At 54.7% G+C, this 20,023-nt stretch overlaps 1 protein-coding gene across 1 annotated transcript; it reads left to right on the forward strand.

Annotated features, from left to right (window-relative positions):
- Positions 1-6,223: 6,223 nt before the first annotated feature.
- CBX6 (chromobox 6) lies at positions 6,224-17,180 on the forward strand. Its single transcript, XM_040233306.1, has 5 exons — positions 6,224-6,395; positions 6,575-6,618; positions 6,781-6,846; positions 6,990-7,056; positions 11,431-17,180. Exons 1-5 carry the CDS (start codon positions 6,327-6,329, stop codon positions 12,427-12,429), a joined length of 1,245 nt encoding a protein of 414 aa, XP_040089240.1. The 5' UTR covers positions 6,224-6,326; the 3' UTR covers positions 12,430-17,180.
- Positions 17,181-20,023: the final 2,843 nt, after the last annotated feature.

The following is a 20,023-nucleotide window of genomic DNA, read 5'->3' on the forward strand; positions in this document are numbered from 1 at the left end:
ATGGACCTTTGTTGGCAAAGTAATGTCTCTGCTTTTCAATATGCTATCTAGGTTGGTCATAACTTTTCTTCCAAGGAGTAAGTGTCTTTTAATTTCATGGCTGCAATCACCATCTGCAGTGAGTCTGGAGCCCCCCAAAACACCCCATGAATAGTATGAAAAGGCAAAATGATAGGATACTGAAAGATGAACTCCCCAGGTCGGTAGGTGCCCAAATTGCTACTGGAGATCAGTGGAGAAATAACTCCAGAAAGAATGAAGGGATGGAGCCATAGCAAAAACAATACCCAGTTGTGGATGTGACTGGTGATAGAAGCAAGGTCCGATGCTGTAAAGAGCAATATTACACAGGAACCTGGAATGTTAGGTCCATGAATCAAGGCAAATTGCAAGCAGTCAAACAGGAGATGGCAAGAGTGAACGTCGACATTCTGGGAATCAGTGAACTAAAATGGACTGGAATGGGTGAATTTAACTCAGATGACCATTATATCTACTACTCTGGGCAGGAATCTCTTAGAAGAGATGGAGTACCCATCACGGTCAACAAAAGAGTCTGAAATGCCGTACTTGGATCCAGTCTCAAAAACGACAAAATGATCTCTGTTCGTTTCCAAGGCAAACCATTCAATATCATTGTAATCCAAGTCTATGCCCCAACCAGTAATCCTGAAGAAGCTGAAGTTGAATGGTTCTATGAAGACCTACAAGACCTTTTAGAACTAACACCCAAAAAAGATGTCCTTTTCATTATAGGGAACTGGAATGCAAAAGTAGGAAGTCAAGAAACACCTGGGGTAACAGGTAAATTTGGCCTTGGAATATGGAATGAAACAGGGCAAAGGCTAATAGAATTCTGCCAAGAGAACGCACTGGTCATAGCAAACACCCTCTTCCAACAATGCAAGAGAAGACTCTACACCAGAGTCTTGGACATCACCAGATGGTCAACACCGAAATCAGACTGGAGCATATACATATTTAAATCTCCACTGTCACACACATGTCATGTGCCCAACAGAGTTCCAGGTGCCATATTTGTGTTATCTCATTATCCTTATAATAAAACTACAGGATGTGCTTACTTATCAGTGTGTGTTTTCAGTCGCTCAGTCGTGTCCAACTCTTTGCAACCCCGTGGACTGTAGCCCACCAGGCTCCTCTGTCCATGGGATTTTCTAGGCAAGAATACTGGAGTGGGGTGCTGTTTCTTCCTCCAGGGAATCTTCCTGACCCAGGGATCGAACCCAGGTCTCCTGTGTCTCCTGCACTGTAGGTGGCTTCTTTACCACTGAGCTACCTGGGAAGCCCTACAAGATAGGCACGAAGAAAACTGAAGCTCAGAGTGGTTGACAACTAAAAATTGGCACAGATCACATCTGTTTACACCTTCATCCCTCCATGCATCTTAGTTCCTGGAGGGTATAAATCCCACCTCTTCCATCTTTGCATTCCCTGAGTCCAACATGGGGAAGGAAGGGTCCAAACAGAGAGTGTTTGCTGGGTCTGAATTCACACATATGTTATAGCGTCAAACTTACTCTCAAAAATCTCTTCAATGGCCCACTCACGTGTCCCAGAAATATTTATTGAACACCTTATATGCAGAGTACATCATGAGAAACACTGGGCTGGAGGAAGCACAAGCTGGAATCAAAATTGCTGGGAGAAATATCAATCACCTCAGATATGCAGATGACACCACTCTTATGGCAGAAAGCGAAGAACTAAAGGGCCTCTTGATGAAAGTGAAAGAGGAGAGCGAAAAAGTTGGCTTAAAGCTCAACATTTGGAAAACTAAGATCATGGCATCCAGTCCCATCACTTCATGGCAAATAGATGGGGAAACAGTGGAAACAGTGGCTGTCTTTATTTTTCTGGGCTCCAAAATCACTGCAGATGGTGACTGCAGCCATGAAATTAAAAGACGCTTACTCCTTGGAAGGAAAGTTATGACCAACCTAGACAGCATATTAAAAAGCAGAGACATTACTTTGTCAGCAAAGGTCTGCCAAGTCAAGGCTATGGTTTTTCCAGTGGTCATGTATGGATGTGAGAGTTGGACTGTGAAGAAAGCTGAGCGCCATAGAATTGATGCTTTTGAACTGTGGTGTTGGAGAAGACTCTTGAGAGTTCCTTGGACTGCAAGGAGATCCAATCAGTCCATCCTAAAGGAGATCAGTCCTGGGTGTTCATTGGAAGGACTGATGTTGAAGCTGAAACTCCTATACTTTGGCCACCTCATGCAAGAAGCTGACTCATTTGAAAAGACCCTGATGCTGGGAAAGATTGAGGGCAGGAGGAGAAGGGGATGACAGAGGATGAGATGGTTGGATGGCATCACCAACTCAATGGACATGGGTTTGAGTGGACTCAGCGAGTCAGTGATGGACAGGGAGGCCTGGCGTGATGTGATGGACAGGAAGGCCTGGCGTGATGCGATTCATGGGGTCGCAAAGACTCGGACACGACTGAGCAACACAAATGAACTGAACTGAGCTGTCAGACTGTGGAAGAGGTGGGAAGGACTTTCTCTCACAGAAGCTCCTGCTCCACTGACCTGAGATGCCTTTCTCATTCTTCACCAGCAGGCAACGCCTCTTCATCTTTCAGGTCCCACATTAAATGTCCCCACCTCTGAGACTTCCTAGCCTCCCTTCTTCCAGGCAGTGGGATGCTCCCTTATCTAGCAAGATGTTTCATTTTATAGGTCAGCCTGCCTGGGCTATGGGATGCCCAAATAGCTGGTAAACATTATCATTTACTTGTCTGCATTAGATTCAGTACACCAAGTAAAGAAGTCCACTCTTACCGATGTAGAAGGGCACCATGGTATTCACTGTTGTTCTTGTTTAGTAACTCAGTCGTGTCTGACTCTGTGCAATCCCACGCATGAACTGCAGCACACCAGGCTGCCCTGTCCTTCACTATCTCCCAGAGTTTGCTCAAACTCATGCCCATTGAGTCCATGATGCCATCCAACCATCTTATCCTCTGTCATCCCCTTCTCCTCCTGCCCTCAATCCTTCCCATCAGGGTCTTCCCCAGTGAGTCAGCTCTTTGCATCAGGTGGCCAAAGTATTGGAGCTTCAGTTTGGGCCTTTCAATAAATATCCAGGGTTGATTACCTTTAGGATGGACTGGTTTGATCTCCTTGCAGTCCAAGGGACTCTCAAGAGTCTTCTCCAATACCACAGTTCAGAAGCATCAATTCTTCAGCGCTCAGCCTTTTTTATGGTCCAACTCTCACATCCATACATGACTACCGGGAAAACCACAGCTTTGATTATATGAACCTTTGCTGGCAAAGTGATAACAGTATCCATGGAGGAACCAAATAAAACCAAAAGATGGAGGAATGGCTAATTCCCTTTCTTTTTGAGCTGGGACATCAATCTTCTCCTGCCCTCAGACATTAGTTCCTAATTCTCAGACCCTCAGACTTGGGGACTTATCCCAGCAGCCCCCTGGTTCTCAGGCCTTTCACTACTGGCTTTCCTGTTTCTCCTGTTTGCAGACAGCAGACTTCTTGGGTTTCCATAATCATAAAGCCAATTCCTATAAGAAATCTCCTCTTATGTATCTCTGAATGAGTGTGAAGTCTCTCAGTCGTGTCCGACTCTTTGCGACCCCATGTAGGCAGACACTTTACCTTCTGAGCCCCCAGGGAAGTCTTCTTATGTATCTCTATATACATGCTATTGGTTCTGTTTCTCTGGTGAACCTTGACTAATATATCTAGACTCCCAGGGCATCTTAAACATACCTTTTGTAGTAAATTGAATAAGGCCCCACCCACCAAATATGTCCCCAGAACCTATGAACATGATACTTTATATTCTTTACATAATATGTAACTATGGTAAAAGGGACTCAGCAGATACAATTAAGGTAAGATGTGTCAAGATGGGAAGATTGTCTTCAATTATTTGGGTGGGCCCAATGTCATCACAAAGGTCCTTGTTAGAAGGAGGTGGTCAGTCAGTCAAGGGAAGGCAAAAGTAAATATTAGAGTGAGCCAAGGAATGCCAGTAGCTTCTAGAAGCTGGAAGAAGCAAGGAATGGATTCTCTCCCTAGAGCCCAAAGACACCGATCTGGGCTTTCTGACCTCCAGAACTGTAAGATGAAACATTTGTGTTATTTCAAACCACTGGCCTGTAATGTTACATCATTGCTGTAACAGCCATAAGAAATGAATACATCTTTATTCCAGCATGCCTAGCAGATCCCTTTCTTACCTCAGAGCTCCTCAGGCCTGGGCACCTTTGTTTTTGACAGTTGAACACAAAGCCTGAAAAAGGCCTCAAAAGAGCTGCTGAAAGAACCAACAAATGGGTTAATGCTTACCGTCTTCATCCAGCTGTCTGTGTTTTGCAGCCTGAGAACACACACACATTCATATCCACATAGCTCACCTGTCCAACCACCTCCACCACCCCCAGGAGGGCAATTCTGTACTCACACAGAAGCCCACTTTGGGCTGGACAGCAAATAGCTATTTCTTAAGAGCACGTGGACTTTAAGAGGGGAGGGGGATCTCGCCCAATGTAATAACTGGACAAATTAGCAGGCTGGTAGGGATGAGAAAGAGAAATTTTAATGTAGTTGACTTGAAACCACAAGAATTGGGGTTGTACCACAGGACATGTAAAAATCTTCTTTTCCAACAAATCAATAATGAAAGCAAGAGACAGCCCTGATCGGAACCACATCCCCAGCCCTCTCCACCTCCGTCTCTCCGCCACAGACAAACGACTGGGAAATTTGTACTCAGTGACACCAAAAAAGGTCCACTTTATATCATTTAGGGAGAAAAGTGGATTCCAGCTAGTGTGAACAATGTGATCCCATTCTGCTGAAAAGAAAATATTTAAACACACATCTATGAAAGTGAAAGTGAAGTCACTCAGTCGTGTCGGACTCTTTGTGACCCCGTGGACTGTAGCCTACCAAGCACCTCTGTCCATGGGATTCTCCAGGCAAGAATACTGGAGTGGGTTGCCATTTACTACATATATATATAACATACAAAGGAGCATAGGTACGTGTGTTTATTAGGCATAGGACAGAGGCTCGAAGAAGATCCGTGAAGAGGTTAACGATAGACAGTTGCTTTTCTTTTCTTACTTAAAAAAAAAATTTGCAAAGAACAGGGCTGTTGGTGTTCTTTTTAAAAAATAAAGTTTAAATTCAAAATAAAAAGAAATGGCGCGGTTTGTGTGGCAGGGGTACTTTGTGCCCTTTCCAGGACAGCCGAAGTCTCCCTTTCCCTCCCCAAATAGGAAGCTGGGCTGTGGTCTCCCCGTTAGCAATGGCGGAAGCATTAGAGGAACTGTAGGCGGCAGAAGGATGACGCGGCCAGGGGCCTGGGAATCAGAAAACAGACAGACCTGACCGCGAGGGCGGCTTTTGCCGAGTGACCCAAGGATGACCCGCTTCGGGCCCAATCTGGTATGTAGGAAGCCTGTAGTCACCCCACGGCCTCTGCTCCCTGGACCGCCCCCCCATCCCCAACCACCGCCACATCTTGCTCCGCTGCGTCTTCACCCGACCTCCCTCCCGGTGAAGGCAGGTGCCCGCCCAAGACCCCGGCCGAAAACAAATCCAAGGGATCACCCCGACCTTCCTCGGCCCCATTCACCGCCTCCCCCCACCCTTTCCTGCGGTGGCGTTTTTGTTTTAATTCATCTGAACTGGTTACAAAACCACACTCCCACGAATACATAAATAATGGATAAGGGCGGGGGGAGCAGTGTTTTAAAGAAATTCCCGCAGGGCCTGGCAAGGCAACAGCAAATGCATTTCTGCTGTATCATATTTAACTGTTTGCAAACTTCTGCTGGGAAGCTGAGCAGCGGCTGTAGAAATTCCACCCACCTTCACCGCCCAGGGCCCAGGAGTGACTTGTAAGGGAGGGTTAAGAGGGAGAGGTAGTCAGCGGTCGGGGGCCAGGAAGATGGAGGGGAGAATGAGAAAGTGTTTGTAAGATTGCACTGTCCACAACCAGGCTTCCCGCAGGCCAAGCATCTCCTTCCCGGGCTTCGGGGCCGCGGCTCCCCGAGCCAGGCTAGGCCCCTTTAAGAGCCAGCGCGCGCCCCGGTCCCGCGTGCGCTCACTTTCCCTAGCAACCGCCCCGGGGGAGGAGGAGGTCCTGGCAACGGCGCACCAGCCCGGAGGGTCACGTGACGGCCCGCAGCTGGAACGCGAGCGCGCGCCCTGCCGCGCGCCCGCCCGCCGAGCCTGAGCGCTGCGGCGCGTGCGCGAGCGGTGCAGCACCGGCCGCGGGAGCAGGGAGTATTATGGGCTGTGGGTGCCGCTGAGCAAGATGGAGCTGTCTGCAGTGGGCGAGCGGGTCTTCGCGGCCGAATCTATCATCAAACGGCGGATCCGAAAGGTGAGCCGCCTCCCAGGGCGGGACGCCTCGCCCCGCAGCGGAGGCCCGAGTCTGTGGGCCAGCTAGGCGAAGCGGTCCCGCTAACCTGGGCTCTCTCGCCCACCCCCGCGCCGTCGCCTCCTCGCGTCCCCGCATCTTCCCCACCCCCACTCTCCCCTTTTTTTCCTTCTCTTTTTCAGGGACGCATCGAGTACCTGGTGAAATGGAAGGGGTGGGCCATCAAGTGAGTGTCACGGGATCCAGGAGCGAGGGGGGAAGGGAGGCAGCAGACATCGGGGCCTTTTTTTTTTTTTTTCTACCTTGGGGGGTGCGCACATTTGCTCCCTCGCATGTGCCTCTGCCTCTCTGGTTTTGTTTTTTATTTTGTGCATGTGTAACTGGGCAGGTACAGCACTTGGGAGCCCGAAGAGAACATCCTGGACTCGCGGCTCATTGCAGCCTTCGAACAGAAGTGAGTTTGGGAAGCTGGCAGGGGCGGCGGGGCCGAGGCTCGGCTGGGGCGCCGCGCGGGGAAGCGGGAGGGCCGGAGAGGGCAGCGCGGAGTGGGGCCCGGGAAGGGGCTCGTTTTTAACCTCGGGTGTTTCTCGGCCGCAGGGAGCGGGAGCGTGAGCTGTATGGGCCCAAGAAGAGGGGACCCAAACCCAAAACTTTCCTCCTGAAGGTAACCTGGCCCAGCCCCAACAGCCCCCTCTCGGGCCCCTAGCCCGGGCGCAACACGGGGCCTGCAGGGGAGGGACAGATCCGCGGCCGCCCTTGCGGGCGGGCCTTTCGAGAGGGGGCCCCTGCTGGGCAGGGGGTGGTTGTGAACCCCCGACGAGCCCCTGGCAGGCGGCCCTGGCCAGCTCCAGCTTCTCAGCAAGAGGGGCCTGGGAATGGGGACGAGGAGGGAGGATGATCCTTGCTCACAAAACCAGGGTCTGGGGAGGCCAGCAGGAAGAGGGTGGATGAGGCAGGTGGGGGCCGTCCACCTGCGGGGGTGGCAGGGAGGTGGCCTCTGCACGTGAGAGCTCTGCTCTCCCCCAGCCTTGAGCTGGTGGGGCTCTACCTGGAATTCATGTCCAGAGCAGGAGTGAACGTGATCTCCCTCATGGTGCAGAACAGGGAGAGGCTTTTGGGGTGGGAGGCTGCTTCCCTGTCTCCAGCTTGCCTCTCTCAGGATTTATTCTGCATGCCTTACCTTCCGACAGGAGGATTGAACTTAAATTTGACCTTAAGTCACTTCACTTTGAGTTTTATCACCCAGGCTGGGCCACTGGTTTTCAGTTATCCCCACTTCTGGCTGTGTCTGGAGGTTCTAATGAGGATGGAGGGGGAGAGAGTAAAAGCATGGCACAGTGGCCTTGGCAAGGGAGGGAGACCTAGCTCTAGAGGAAGCCATCTTAGAGGTTTTTGGTGTTTATTTATTTTTTAATGAGAAAGAACAGAGTCTGGGAAAGGGAAGTCGAGATGACCCAAGGTGGCAGGCAAGGCTGCAGGCGGTCTCCGTGGGCAAGCACTGTCTCCCTGCTGTTTTCTCAAGGCCCCGTCGCACCCTGACACCCTGTGACTTTGTGGCAGTTGGCATGGGCAGGGCAGACGGACTCTGCAGAAAAAAAGGCTGTGCAGAGTGGCAGGGCCTCAGAATCTCCAATCTGTCCGAAAGGCTCAAAGCCCAGTTGGTGGACTCTCCAGCCCCCCACTTCCCTCAAAAGGACTGTGAGACATGTGTATAAAGTTTGCCTCTGACTTAAAGCAGAAGTGAAAGAAATAATGGTTTCCAGAATTACATCCTTCTGTGACCCTTGTCTCTAAATTACACACATCTTAGGAGATCCGTGGAGCAATCTTAACCCTTGATGTTTCTTTTCGGGAGGGATGGGGCAGAAGGCTGGAGGCCCATGGGCTGTGTGACAGCCTCTCACAGTGCAGCTGGAGTGCCCTCTAGCGGGGAAGCAGGTAATGGCCATGAGCATTGATTCAGAATGCTTTTCTTTTTAAAATAACTGTAGTTCTGGCTGTGGGCCTCATAGTGTTGAGCCCTATGGATTATCTCCTCTCGATTGCTCAAAACCCCGCTACGAAGTAGGGAATGGTATCTCTCTTTTGCAGATGAGAAAATCAAGGCCCAGGGAAGGGAGGTGATTTTACCTGAGCTCCCATCACCCAGCTTCCTAGCTTTATCATGTCTCCTTTTTTTAACCCTGTTCCTCAGGGAGTACACACCAGGTTAAGGAGAAAAGATGGACACACATGGGAAGCTATGAAGCTGCAGAGTTGGTGGGGCAGGGGACAGAGAGGCAGATGAGAGGACCTTGATTTGGAGATGAGATGAAATAGATACTCAGCATGAGAGAGAGATTTGCAAGGGGTGATGGAGATCAGCTTGGTCTGAACCCAAGAGGCAGTGTGTATAGTAAACAAATCACACTCAGGTAGCACTCACTTTCTGCGGGGGAGCTACTCTGAAGAGAACAGGAGCCCATGAGGTAGGTTGCATAATCCCCATTTTATACATAGAAAAACTTGAGACCAGAGAGGTTAAATAACTTGCTTGTGATCACAGAGAGGGAGTGGTAGAGTCCAGGGCTTTATCTTCCACATTATCTAGATGTAGTACATGCCAAGCCCTGGGAGCTGTGCATGTCACCCAGTCAGAGTGCAATAAATGCATTGGCTGTGGTTACTATTTTTAATTCACAGGCTGACCCAGGTCTCACCTTCAAAGAATTCTCAACCTGAGGAGGGGAGAGGAGGAGGAGTGTAAACTAACCCCCTTTGAAAAAACATTTAGAAATTACAAAGTAAAATTTTTTGTAGAAAGGTTGGAAGCCATACATTAGAAAAAGGTTACTCTCAAAAGCACCACCCCTTGGATAGATAAGTCTAGCATTTCTCGAGTGATTGCTGTGTGCCAGGCGTTTTGCTAAGCAGGTAACATATACTATCTCATGGTCCCAGGAGTCCCACCAAGCCGGGGTTTCATCCTGGATTTGACGTTTGCCTTGCCTACACCCTTCACCAGTCCCCAGGGACCATGCATCACTGCTGGACTCCGGCAGAACCGTAGTTGCAGAGGTCCTGGAGCCCCAGCAGCGTTCAGAGGGAATAAAGGCTAACCCCCGGGGTATTGGAAAGAATGGGGAATCCCCTAAGCTCCCTTGGGGATGAAGCTGCAAAAAGCCCTTACTGCCATGCCGAGGAAGGCTGGCTTTCCCCTGCCTTTGTCTGGGAAGGGGTACAAGGGAACCAGCCCCTGGCTCCACTGGCTCTGAGCTGGAGGAGCTGGCAGCCCTGGCACAGGGAGGTCAGGCCCACATATGCTGCCACCTGGTGGCTGGAGGGATTGTTAACTAAGCCACCCCAGGAGACTTGAGACAGAACTTGGAGGACATGTGCCTCTCCCACGTTCTAAATGACATCCTCACTTATTCAGCATTTAAGTCCACAAATAACCTCTTCTGGGGCTTGTGGTCAAATACACTCTAGTCTTGTCTACCAGGCTACCTCTGGGGTTCTGGTTAAGCATCCAGCACCATGGGGATGGGTGGTGGAGAAACCCCTAACCACAGATCACACTCTTGGGGAGCCCAGAGACTGACCCGTGGGAATGTGCCCTTCCTCTCAGCCACCCCAGCTCTCTTGGCTGGAGACAGTCACTGCCTAACAATCTCCCCGACCAGGAGCCAGGGTATCCCTACAGAACCCAGACTGGTCATCCACCTCTATCCTCTGTGCAGCCATGGCTTTCAGTTCCCTGGGCTCTCTCTGCCTCCACCATTGGTCTTAGCAGTACCCCTTCAGCAGGCCACCTGGGCCTCCACAGACGCTTGGGGCATAGCTCAGGAAAGTCAAGGGTGTTTTTTGTTCGTTTTCTTACTGATGCTTCATCCTGTAAGACAGGGACCTAATCTGTGCTGCTCTGGAACCTGTACTTTCTTCCTTGCTTTGAATCACCCTGTACCCTAATTGCCTGTTACCTGTCTTTTCCTTGGAGTGCTGCCCCCTGGACGTAGAAGCTGTGTATAGTTGCAGATGTTGCCCCAAGCAGCTGGCAGGTGACTCATTAGCACTTTCTTAGTGAGGGAAGGACTTGCCCCCGGAGGATGGCTTACCTAACCTTGTGAGTCTCTTGCCCTGGACCTGGGGTCTCTGAGGGCCCTGCCACACACATCCCGCACCTTCCCTGAGGTAGCAGGTGAGCTGCTGCAGAGTCCTGGGGCTTTACACATTTCACACCAGGGACTGTGTGCAGCTGGGCTCAGGAGCCTGGTACAGTAAATATCGCTTGCTCCAAACAGACTTCTGCCCAGCCATCCTGCCCCCAGGCCATCTTGGCACAGACTGTGGTGAGGTCCATCCCACCTCTTAGCCCATCCCCACCAAACCGGTGCCAAGGAGGTTTTAGGTGCTGGCTTTGAAATCCATTGGCACCAGTTTGTTCAGACCCAGGCCCCGAGCCAGACCCTGGGCAGACTGATGAATCAGACCCAGAAGGGGAAGTGCCACGGGCTGGGAGCGAAGAGGAGGGGCCAGAGGTCTTCCCCTAGAGTTGAGGAGGCGAGACTGAGCTGGAGGTGCAGTTTGTTCAGAGGCAGAGAAAGAGCTCAGGGCATCTACAGATAGATCCATTGGGCTGGGGCACGGGGTGGAGCAGGGAGAGATCACCCTTTGCTTTCGGTCACCAAGAATTAGTCCATGGAGGAGTGCCAGGCTGGGCCGGGATCTTCCCAGGGCTGAAGTGGTCCGGGCCTTCTTTGCATGCAACATCCTGGCAGTTCCACTTCTGTGTGTCAGCAAGGACAGCCAGTGACTAGTCTGTCCCTCTGGCCCACAGCCAAGCTGGGAAAGTCAAGCCTTGCAAGTTGGGCCTGGATGAGAGTCTGCCTTGCTCCCCAGCCTTCTGCACTTTGCATCACCTGTCTGAACCTGTTTCTTTTTATCGCTCAGGCTCAGGATGGTTTCTTGAGCCAGTACTCGTGGGTGACCGAGGCAGGGGATGTCCAGAGGTCAGCGGGCAGCCCGAGCCCTCAGCCACCTGCCGCCCTCTGTCTCGCAGGCACGGGCCCAGGCCGAGGCCCTCCGCATCAGCGACGTGCATTTCTCGGTCAAGCCGAGTGCCAGCGCCTCCTCACCCAAGCTGCATTCCAGCGCTGCGGTGCACCGGCTCAAGAAGGACATCCGCCGCTGCCACCGCATGTCCCGCCGCCCCCTGCCCCGCCCAGACCCCCAAGGGGGCAGCCCCGGCCTTCGCCCGCCCATCTCCCCCTTCTCCGAGACGGTGCGCATCATCAATCGCAAGGTCAAGCCGCGGGAGCCAAAGCGGAACCGCATTATCCTGAACCTGAAGGTGATCGACAAGGGCCCGGGCGCCGGCGGCGCCGGGCAGGGGACTGGAGCTCTGGCCCGCCCCAAAGTCCCGTCCCGGAACCGCGTCATCGGCAAGAGCAAGAAGTTCAGCGAGAGCGTCCTGCGTACGCAGGTCCGCCACATGAAGTTCGGCACGTTCGCGCTATACAACAAGCCCCCGCCCGGCCCTCTGCAGCCCCCGCCTGCCGGCAAGACCGACATTACCGCCTCCCCCGGCCAGGGGCTGCTCCTGGCGCCCCCCAGTGCCCCTTACGACGCCCGCAGCTCCAGCTCCTCCGGCTGCCCCTCGCCCGCCCCGCACTCCTCTGAGCCGGAGGACGCGCCCCCCAAGCTGCTGCCGGAGACCACGAGCCCGTCGGTCCCCGACTGGCGGGAGCCCGAGGTGCTTGACCTGTCCCTCCCGCCCGAGGCGGCGGCCACCAGCAAGCGGGCGCCTCCCGAGGTCCCTGCAGCTGCCAGCCAGGCCCTTCCCGCCGCCCCTGAGCCGGCCGGCGCCGCCTCCGAGCCCGAGGCGGGGGACTGGCGCCCTGAGATGTCACCCTGCTCCAACGTGGTCGTCACCGACGTCACCAGCAACCTCCTCACGGTCACTATCAAGGAATTCTGCAACCCAGAGGATTTCGAGAAGGTGGCTGCTGGAGTAGCAGGCGCCGCAGCGGGGGGTGGCAGCAGCGGGGCGAGCAAGTAAGGGGGGGCTCCACCAAGGAGGGGTTGCTGGGGGGCGCCCTCCTGCCCAAAGTCCTACTCTTGCTCCCGCCCCCCGCACTCCCCGCCCTCGGACAACCCCGCCTGTGCTTTGCTTGTTTCAAAAGGCTCGGTGTTGACCCCGGGATGGGGCTGGGCAGTTGGAGACCCCCAGAAACCCAGTGGGAGGGACAGGCCTGGAACGGGGTGGGGCTGGGGTGGGGGCGAGGGCACCGGGAAGTCCTCCCTCTTATCTCTTAGCACCTTCCCTGCCCACGCACAGTAGGGCCTGCTGGGTGGCTCCTGGGGAGTTCCAGAACCTGGGGTTCAGCTGCCCTCCCCACATCCCGCCTTGTCTCTCCCTAGCTTGCTTCCAGCTCTCGCGCACAGCATCTGATTTCTCGGTGCTAACCCCCGGCAGCTGCGGGGCTCCTTAGGGGACCCCCATCCCAGCATGGGCACCGTCCCTTTCCTTCCTCCAGATAACCCGGGAAGGAGGGGCAGGGGTGGGGAAGCCAGGACAGAGGTGGAGATGAAGGCGGCCGTGGCCCTCTCCTCCCCTTACCCCCTCCCCTGCGAGGGCTGCAGGAGCTGGGCCCACGCTTGGACCACCCAAGCGGGCCCCACCCACCCATCTCTTTCCTAATTTCTCTCTTGAAGGTGGGAGGGGCTGGCACCAACCTCGCCTGCCATGGCCTCCCGGCATCTAAAGGTCCCTCAGTTTCAACCAAAGGTGCTACAAGAACCTGCGGCGCGGACTTCCGGCTGCGCATGCGCCTGCCGCCCCAGGCGCTTCCGCGTGTATCCGTACCTGCGTGGGGCCCCGGACCCTCCCTGGCCATCAGCCGGGCCTGGGACCTGATCCAGGTCCGAGGAGTTTGCTGCGGAGGCCGAGCTTCCCGGTGCGCGTGTGCAGGGGCGGGGCGCCCGACCCCCGCCCTTCTCTTTGGGGTGGTCGGCCCTGGCATGATGGGGACTGAGGCCGAGGGGAGACAGACCCCCGTCCCAAGCTGCTGCTTCCTCCTGGCTGTTTGCGGGGAGGAGGAAGCCTGGACACCGTTCTTAGGGTCTCCGGCTTCTCCCCTCTCCGCCCCTTCTCTCTTGCTTGTGATCGCCCAGGCTTTGTCACAGCCCAGCCTTCTCCAAGCAGCAGGAGGCCTCCACTGCTCTAGGCAGCTTCGTGTGCTGTTGCGGCCTGGGAACATGAGTTGTCCATGCCAGTGGCAGAGACCAAAACCCCGGTTTTAGGTCGGGTGCTGGGAGGGCAGACTGGCAAAAGCAGGGGATAGACGAGGGGGCCCAGTGTCCTTCAGGAGGGCGGGCATGTGCAGGACCCGGGGTCTGGGGCACAGGGAACGCAACCCCGCTGGCCAGCCCTGGGGCACTGCCTGGGCTGTTTGGCACGAGTGGGAGTCCTTACTGGGGCTCAAGGTGGCTTCCTGGTGTGTCAGCTTAGAACCCGTGATGTCAGAAGGAGGACGCAGAAAGGGAATTCCGGGAGGGTAACAAACGCCTTGGTCCTAAGCATGGGGAGGACTCTGTCTTCCTACTCTCCCTGCCAGAGATTGTGGCAGGGTCCCCTGACCCTCCCCGAAACACTGATAGAACGAGGGTGGCCACAGGGTTTGGGTGTCTGGAGCTCCTGACCCTCCCCACCCCGCCCTTCTGTTGGCTCCGTGGCCGTCCAAGTGCCAATTGGCTTCGCCCCAAATAAGGGCTGGTATTTCTCCTCTGTCCTTAGAGGGGATTCCCTCCACCCATCGACCCCCACCCCAGGTGCGTGTCCACCTGGGTGCCAGTTACAGGGGTTTCCAGAGACCATAGAAATGTGTTTTCCTGAGAGTCCGTGTCATTCGTGACCTTTTTTGTAAAGAAGTTGTGTTTTCAGAGGTGATTTTATGACAGGAAAGTGAAAGAATTAGTTTTGCAAAAAACAGAAAAAAAAGAAAAAAAAAAGAGGGGGGAAAAGAAATAGAAAAAAATATTGTGGGATTCCTATGGGGTTGGGGAGGGTGGGGAGAAAGATATTTAAAGAAAAACTAGTAACGCAGCGATTGCACAGCTGAGGCGGCAATGTTAGGAACGTGGACAGAGGCCTGGGCCCAGTTGGGAGGGCGCCCCCACCCTGGGCACGGCGACAGCCCCCCTTCCTTGGCCTGAGGCAAGGTAATGCCTCCCTCCTGTGCTCGGCCCAGGTTCCACTCTTGTCCCAGCTCAGACGGAAGGATGATCCCTGTTCCCAAAGGAACTTGCCAGAAGCTGCAGGGGCCAAGCAGACAGGCCTGAGACTGGGGGAGGTAGATGTCAGCAGGAGTTCCCAGCGCTGGTGACTTTCCAGGAAGGCTGGTTGAGTGGGTACAGTGGGGTTCCTTGCCCCTCTTCATTCCTTTGCCAGTCTGTTGGTCCATCTGGTTCCTCTACCGCCACCCCATGGGGCATCTCCCTCCCCATTGCTCCAATGACCGTGACACCCCCAAGCTTCCCTGGCCTGGTAGGGGTTGCTGCAGGTGTCAGGAAGACAGGAGCTGTGAACTCTGGGAGAGCCTTCGGTGGTGATCATGGTGGGTTGGGGGTAACCCTAGGGAGAGGGTGTGCCCACCCTGTCATCTCTTTCCACAGGCGAGTCGCTGCCCTTGACCCCCAGCTGTGCAGCCCTGCCCCAGCAGAGGCACGCATGCGCATGGCTGTCTCCTAGGCAGGCAGCTCCCCTGGGGGCCCAAATGGGCACGAGGTCAAGAGCAAGCGGAGCCCTCCTTACCTCTCTCCCAGGGTGGCTCTGAGCCGGGCCCAGCAGCCCCCACCACACTTGCACAGACCAGCCTCCCATGGGCCCTCCTTCCCCTGCTGCTGCTTTTCCGTTTGCCTAATTACCAAGCAGAAGTTGCAGTTTGGTTGGCTTTATTTTTTGTATGTGAGAGACCCCTCAAGACCCGGTCTTCTTCCTTGTTCAATATTGGTTGGGGTCATCTCCCCTTGATGCCACCTTCTCGTCACCCCCATGTCATAGGAAACAGATGAGGTCTGGTGTCTGGTTTGAGGTAGGAACTTGGAACCCGTCTCTTTCTTATTCCCCTCCCAGATACTTAGTTTGCCCGTCTGTGAAATGGGTGTATCGGGCAGCCTGGCCTTTTCCTAAAGCATGGCCTTTTCACCTGTTGGTGTCCAGGCAGCTGCTGAGGATTAGGTGGTGGTGGAGGTTGCTGGCACTGGGGCCACTACTCTCCCACAGCTGCTTTTCATTCTCACCCTGCAAAGGGGTCAGGATCAAAATGGGCTCCAGCAGAGCCCAGTGAGGCAGGCAGAGTGGGAGGGGTCACCCCACTTCCAAGGCCAAGAAACTGGGCCTCTGAGAGGCAAAGCTGCTTCATTTGAATGAAGAGCCCAGCTGCTCTGGCCTTTCGGGGACAACCTTTGAAAGGTGGGGACCAGGGCCTTGGAGCTACCACAAAGCCAGGGGCTTCCCCTGAGCCAGCCAGTCCTGGGTGAGAGGTCAGCCCAAAGGAGGAAGCTGTTGGCTCGGGGAGCTGGGCCACCACCAGCCTTTCTAGCCTCTGGGTGGACCCAAGTGGACACACTGCCTTTTGTGTCTTTAGGGGTTTTGTTGGTGGTGGTTGGTTTTGTGTTTTGGGAGGTTTTTTTCTTTTCTGTTTTTTTTTTTTTTTTTTGCACTTGGCCCATGCCGGACAGTGGGACCCGCCTGCTCAGTTCCACTTTCAGGCTCGCATGCACTAGCCCAAGGCAGCCTCTTGGGGGCTTGTATGGTTTAAGGAATCACTTTTGGAAAAAAAAAAGGAAAGTGTTTAAAGGTGTTTTTTTTTTTTTTTTTCCTTCTGTCTGCATCTCCTCTCAGATTGAGAAAGCCCAGAATTAGGGGCTACCACTCCAGGAGAGAGGGAGGGTGTCCCCCATCCTGGCCCTGTCTTATTGATAGTTGCCAAGACACCAAGATGGGGAGGCAGGCTGGGTGGAGACTGAGGTACCCATCTCCCAGGCCTGTGGGGTCACCCCATCCCGCCTTGAAGGAGTCAGCACCCCACGCCAGCAGTGGGTGAGTGCCTGTTGTATGCAGAGCTTCAGCTAGGCAAAGGGGGGCTGGTAGTCTAATGAGGGACCCCTTGCAAGAGGACACAGTAGAAGGAACCAAGGGTTCTGGGTCCTCCCCTTGCTATTGGGTGGAGTAGAGATGGAGACTTCTTGTTGGTTTTAATTTAAAAATGCAAAAGCCTAAAGAAATGTATCTTATAATTTTTTTTTTAATTTTTGAAAAGCTCATTTAATGAATTGTGCACGAATGAATTCTATATATATAAAATATACATATATAGCTCTATATTTGGGGAGGGGTGCTATCTCTTTTTTCTCTCATTTTAAAAATGAAGTGTTGTTGCCTTTGTCTGTGGTTCAACCATCCAGCTCCCAGCTGGCTAAACTTTGCCTCCAGTGGTTCAAGACAGGAAACTAGTAGGGTGAGCGGGAGACGTGGGGTAGAGGGCGCCACCCCAGCGTGGGGCTGGGTCTCCAGGCCACCTGCCCCTCTCCCAGGGGTCGCGGGTGGAGAAGCGCCTTGTGTTGGCTGTGGGTTCCGGTTCTGTTCTGGAATCGGTGGTTTCTGGGCCGGGGGAGGGGGTCTGTGCTACTTTCGTCTTGTATGTTTCGTTCTGCTGCTCTTCAGTATCGTATCAATGCCAGGAAGGGGGCGCGGAAAGCCTCTTTGGCCCCCCCAAATAAATTGTCACATTCCGAAGCTAAGCTCTAGCCCCTGGTCTGTCTCATTTCTTCTGGCTGGGACTGTGATCGAGAAAGCTCAGGCCGTGCCTCCCCCATTGCAGCGAGGAGAGGGGGCCCCTGGCCCTCAGCAGTGGTGGGCCAGTGCTCCAGCCCATTTACAAGCTCCCCCTCTCCTACCCCGCCTCCACCTTGTAAGTAAGCTAAACTTGAAGAGAGTCCCCCTTACACAGGTAAAGCGGCGTGTGTGCCACATCTTGGAACCTGGAGACTACCTGGTCTGTGGGCACGTAGGGAGGGTGAGGGTCCCACCACTGCCTACTCCCTAAGTCCTCAGCACCTGCAGAGAGGGTATCCCCCAGGGGCTGGATCCCTAGCCAGCAGGTCACCACAGAGCCCTGGAGGGAGCAGGCTAGGGTGGGGGGCATGGGCTATACCCTTGCCAGCGGTGGTGGTGGTTCAGTCACTAAGTTGTACCCGAGTCTGTGACCCCATGGACTGCAGCACACCAGGCTTCCCTGTCCTTCACCATCTCCCAGAGCTTGCCCACACTCATGTACTTCCCTTGCTGATAACAACCCGTGTTAACAAGAAGCTGCTTCAGTTCAGAGAAACCTGTTTCCTGGGTGTTTGTGCACCTTCTCTAATGAGAAGAGTGGACTGAGGACCGTGTCGGATGCCCACAGGGGTCCGAAAGCATCAACCCCCTGCAGACACCGGAGCCCTCACAGGTCTGCTGTGAGCGGCACCTCCGTCCATCCGTAGCCATTCATTTGTCAGGCCTGAAACAGGTGTTGCCTTCCAGCCCTCCCCTTCCCCACTGCCCCCACCCCCTTATTGTGTAAGCCCCAAGGCTGGCCTCTCCAAGGTGTCCCTACCCTGAACCCCCACCCCACCTGTCCTGACTCCAGCTCCTCTGACAAAACCTCCGTGATCTGCTGTGCCCTCCTGGCACCTCACCTCAGGGGGCTGACAGCCCTGCTGAGAGTCTTCAGGAAGCCCACTGCCCTCAGAATTGTGTCCCAAATGTCCCCCACCCTCCCGGCCACACACACACACATGTGTACCCCCTGACATACACACGTGCCCCCTAACACACACAAGTGTTCCCCCGAGACACACACACTCTACCCAGGGTTGTGTCCAAGTGTGTTCCTGCGCCACACACACACACACACACTCTACCCAGGGAGCGCGCCCTGCCTGAGCCCCCATCCCTGCCCTGGCCTGAGGTCTTGGCCCTCCCGTCCCTCAAGGCGGGCTGGGTCTTCATCCCCAGAGTCCATGCCTGACGCCTTTTCCTCTTAACTGTCACCCAGCTCGGTCCTCTTCCCTTGTTTGCACCGTCAGTGAGGCTTGAGAGTGGCTGAGCAGTCGACATGGGGCCCCAGTGCCACTCGTCCAGCTGGCCGAGGTCCAACAGGAGTGTGTTTCTGTCCGAGAATGGTCTAGAAATGGAAGTCGGGCAGGGGGGTGGGAAGGTGGGGGGAGATGGGACCCTGGGTCGAGTCAGGGCTAGCCTCCTCCGGGACCCGTTCCCACTTTGTCATCTCGCCCAGTTCAGGGTTCTGTCCTCCAAAAACCCCCATTCGGTACTTAAACAGCAATAACCTGAGTAGTCAGCACACCGGCTGCCTGTCAGGCCTCTGTGAGCTCTCTCCCTTGCCCCCTCGCGCCCTGCCCACCCTCCCCAGTGCCCAGGGTGATGAGCCAGCATCACAGAGGAGGGCCAAGGATGGAAGAAATTTCTTGGCCCCCAGGTGGCACAGTGGAGGGGGGCTTCCCCACCCCACCCGTTTCTGGGGTTGAGCCCATGGGGGCTGCCCTCGTGAGGGGCTAGCATCTCGTTGCAAGCATCATGTTCAGGGCTTAGCACCTCGACTGCCCCTTGTCACGAGTCCTGGGGGCCTTCTCTCAGCAGCCCAGTCCACCTGTTAGCTGCGGATAAATGAGTGTGACCTTGGCAGCTTCTTAAGGAGGATGGGAGGGTTTGTGCCAAAGCTTGGGCAAGACCACATAGCTGGGCTCAGGGAGTCCAGCGTGCCCTGCCTGAGGTGAGTCAGCACCCTGGCATCCCACCAAGCTGGTGCCTCATCCACCAGGCGGTGCCCAACCAGCCCCCTCCCCTAACCCCACCCTATTCCTAGGCGTCACCAGGAGTGAAGGTCAGCCATGGGGTGCAGCTTAGGAGCCAGGTAAGGCGGAGGGGTTGAGATGCAGTGAGAATAACAGCTTTGCAGATTTATTGTCGTCTCACAGAAGCTGAAAGTATGCTGCTTTTTCTGTCCTTGTTACGCTGTACCTGAGGTGAAGGGGGGTCAGAGTGGCAGCATCTCAATGCCGAGCACCCCCCAAGCCGGAGCCCAAGCCTGTCTGCACCCTCTTTGTTCAGGCCGCTGTCCTCTGAGGGCTCACACTTCAAAAGGTCTCCGCTGGGAGAGGCCAAGCAGGGACAGCTCGCCCATAGGGCAGAGCCCAGAAGGGAGCAGAAATGAGCAGGGGGTCCGGCCTCTGGGCATCCATGCGCTCTGAGCCTTTGAGAGTCAGAGGAGGGACAGAGGCCAGGACTTGAAATCACTGCGTGAGCCCTAATGAGGCCTGGACGTGGCCCAGGCAGTGAGAGGGGGTGTCAAGAAGTGGGCACAGAGATTTAGAATATTGAGGAGTTGGTGATTGGCTTTGAGTGTGGACTTCCCTGGTGGCTCAGACAGTAAAGCATCTGCCTACTATGTGAGAGACCCGGGTTCAACCCCTGGATTGGGAAGATCCCCTGGAGAAGGAAATAGCAACCCACTCCAGTACTCTTGTCTGGAAAATCCCATGGACAGAGGAGCCTGGTAGGCAACAGTCCGTGGGATCGCAAAGAGTCGGAC

Source organism: Oryx dammah, unplaced genomic scaffold, assembly GCF_014754425.2.
Source record: "Oryx dammah isolate SB20612 unplaced genomic scaffold, SCBI_Odam_1.1 HiC_scaffold_29, whole genome shotgun sequence".
NCBI lineage: Eukaryota > Metazoa > Chordata > Mammalia > Artiodactyla > Bovidae > Oryx > Oryx dammah.

Bases quoted from the DNA above. Each gene is read 5' to 3' on its own strand.
- CBX6 (XM_040233306.1), top strand. From the start codon at position 6,327: ATGGAGCTGTCTGCAGTGGGCGAGCGGGTCTTCGCGGCCGAATCTATC. The intron at 6,847-6,989 runs GTGAGTTTGGGA...TCTCGGCCGCAG, and splicing joins ATTGCAGCCTTCGAACAGAA to GGAGCGGGAGCGTGAGCTGT. The intron at 7,057-11,430 runs GTAACCTGGCCC...TCTGTCTCGCAG, and splicing joins CCAAAACTTTCCTCCTGAAG to GCACGGGCCCAGGCCGAGGC.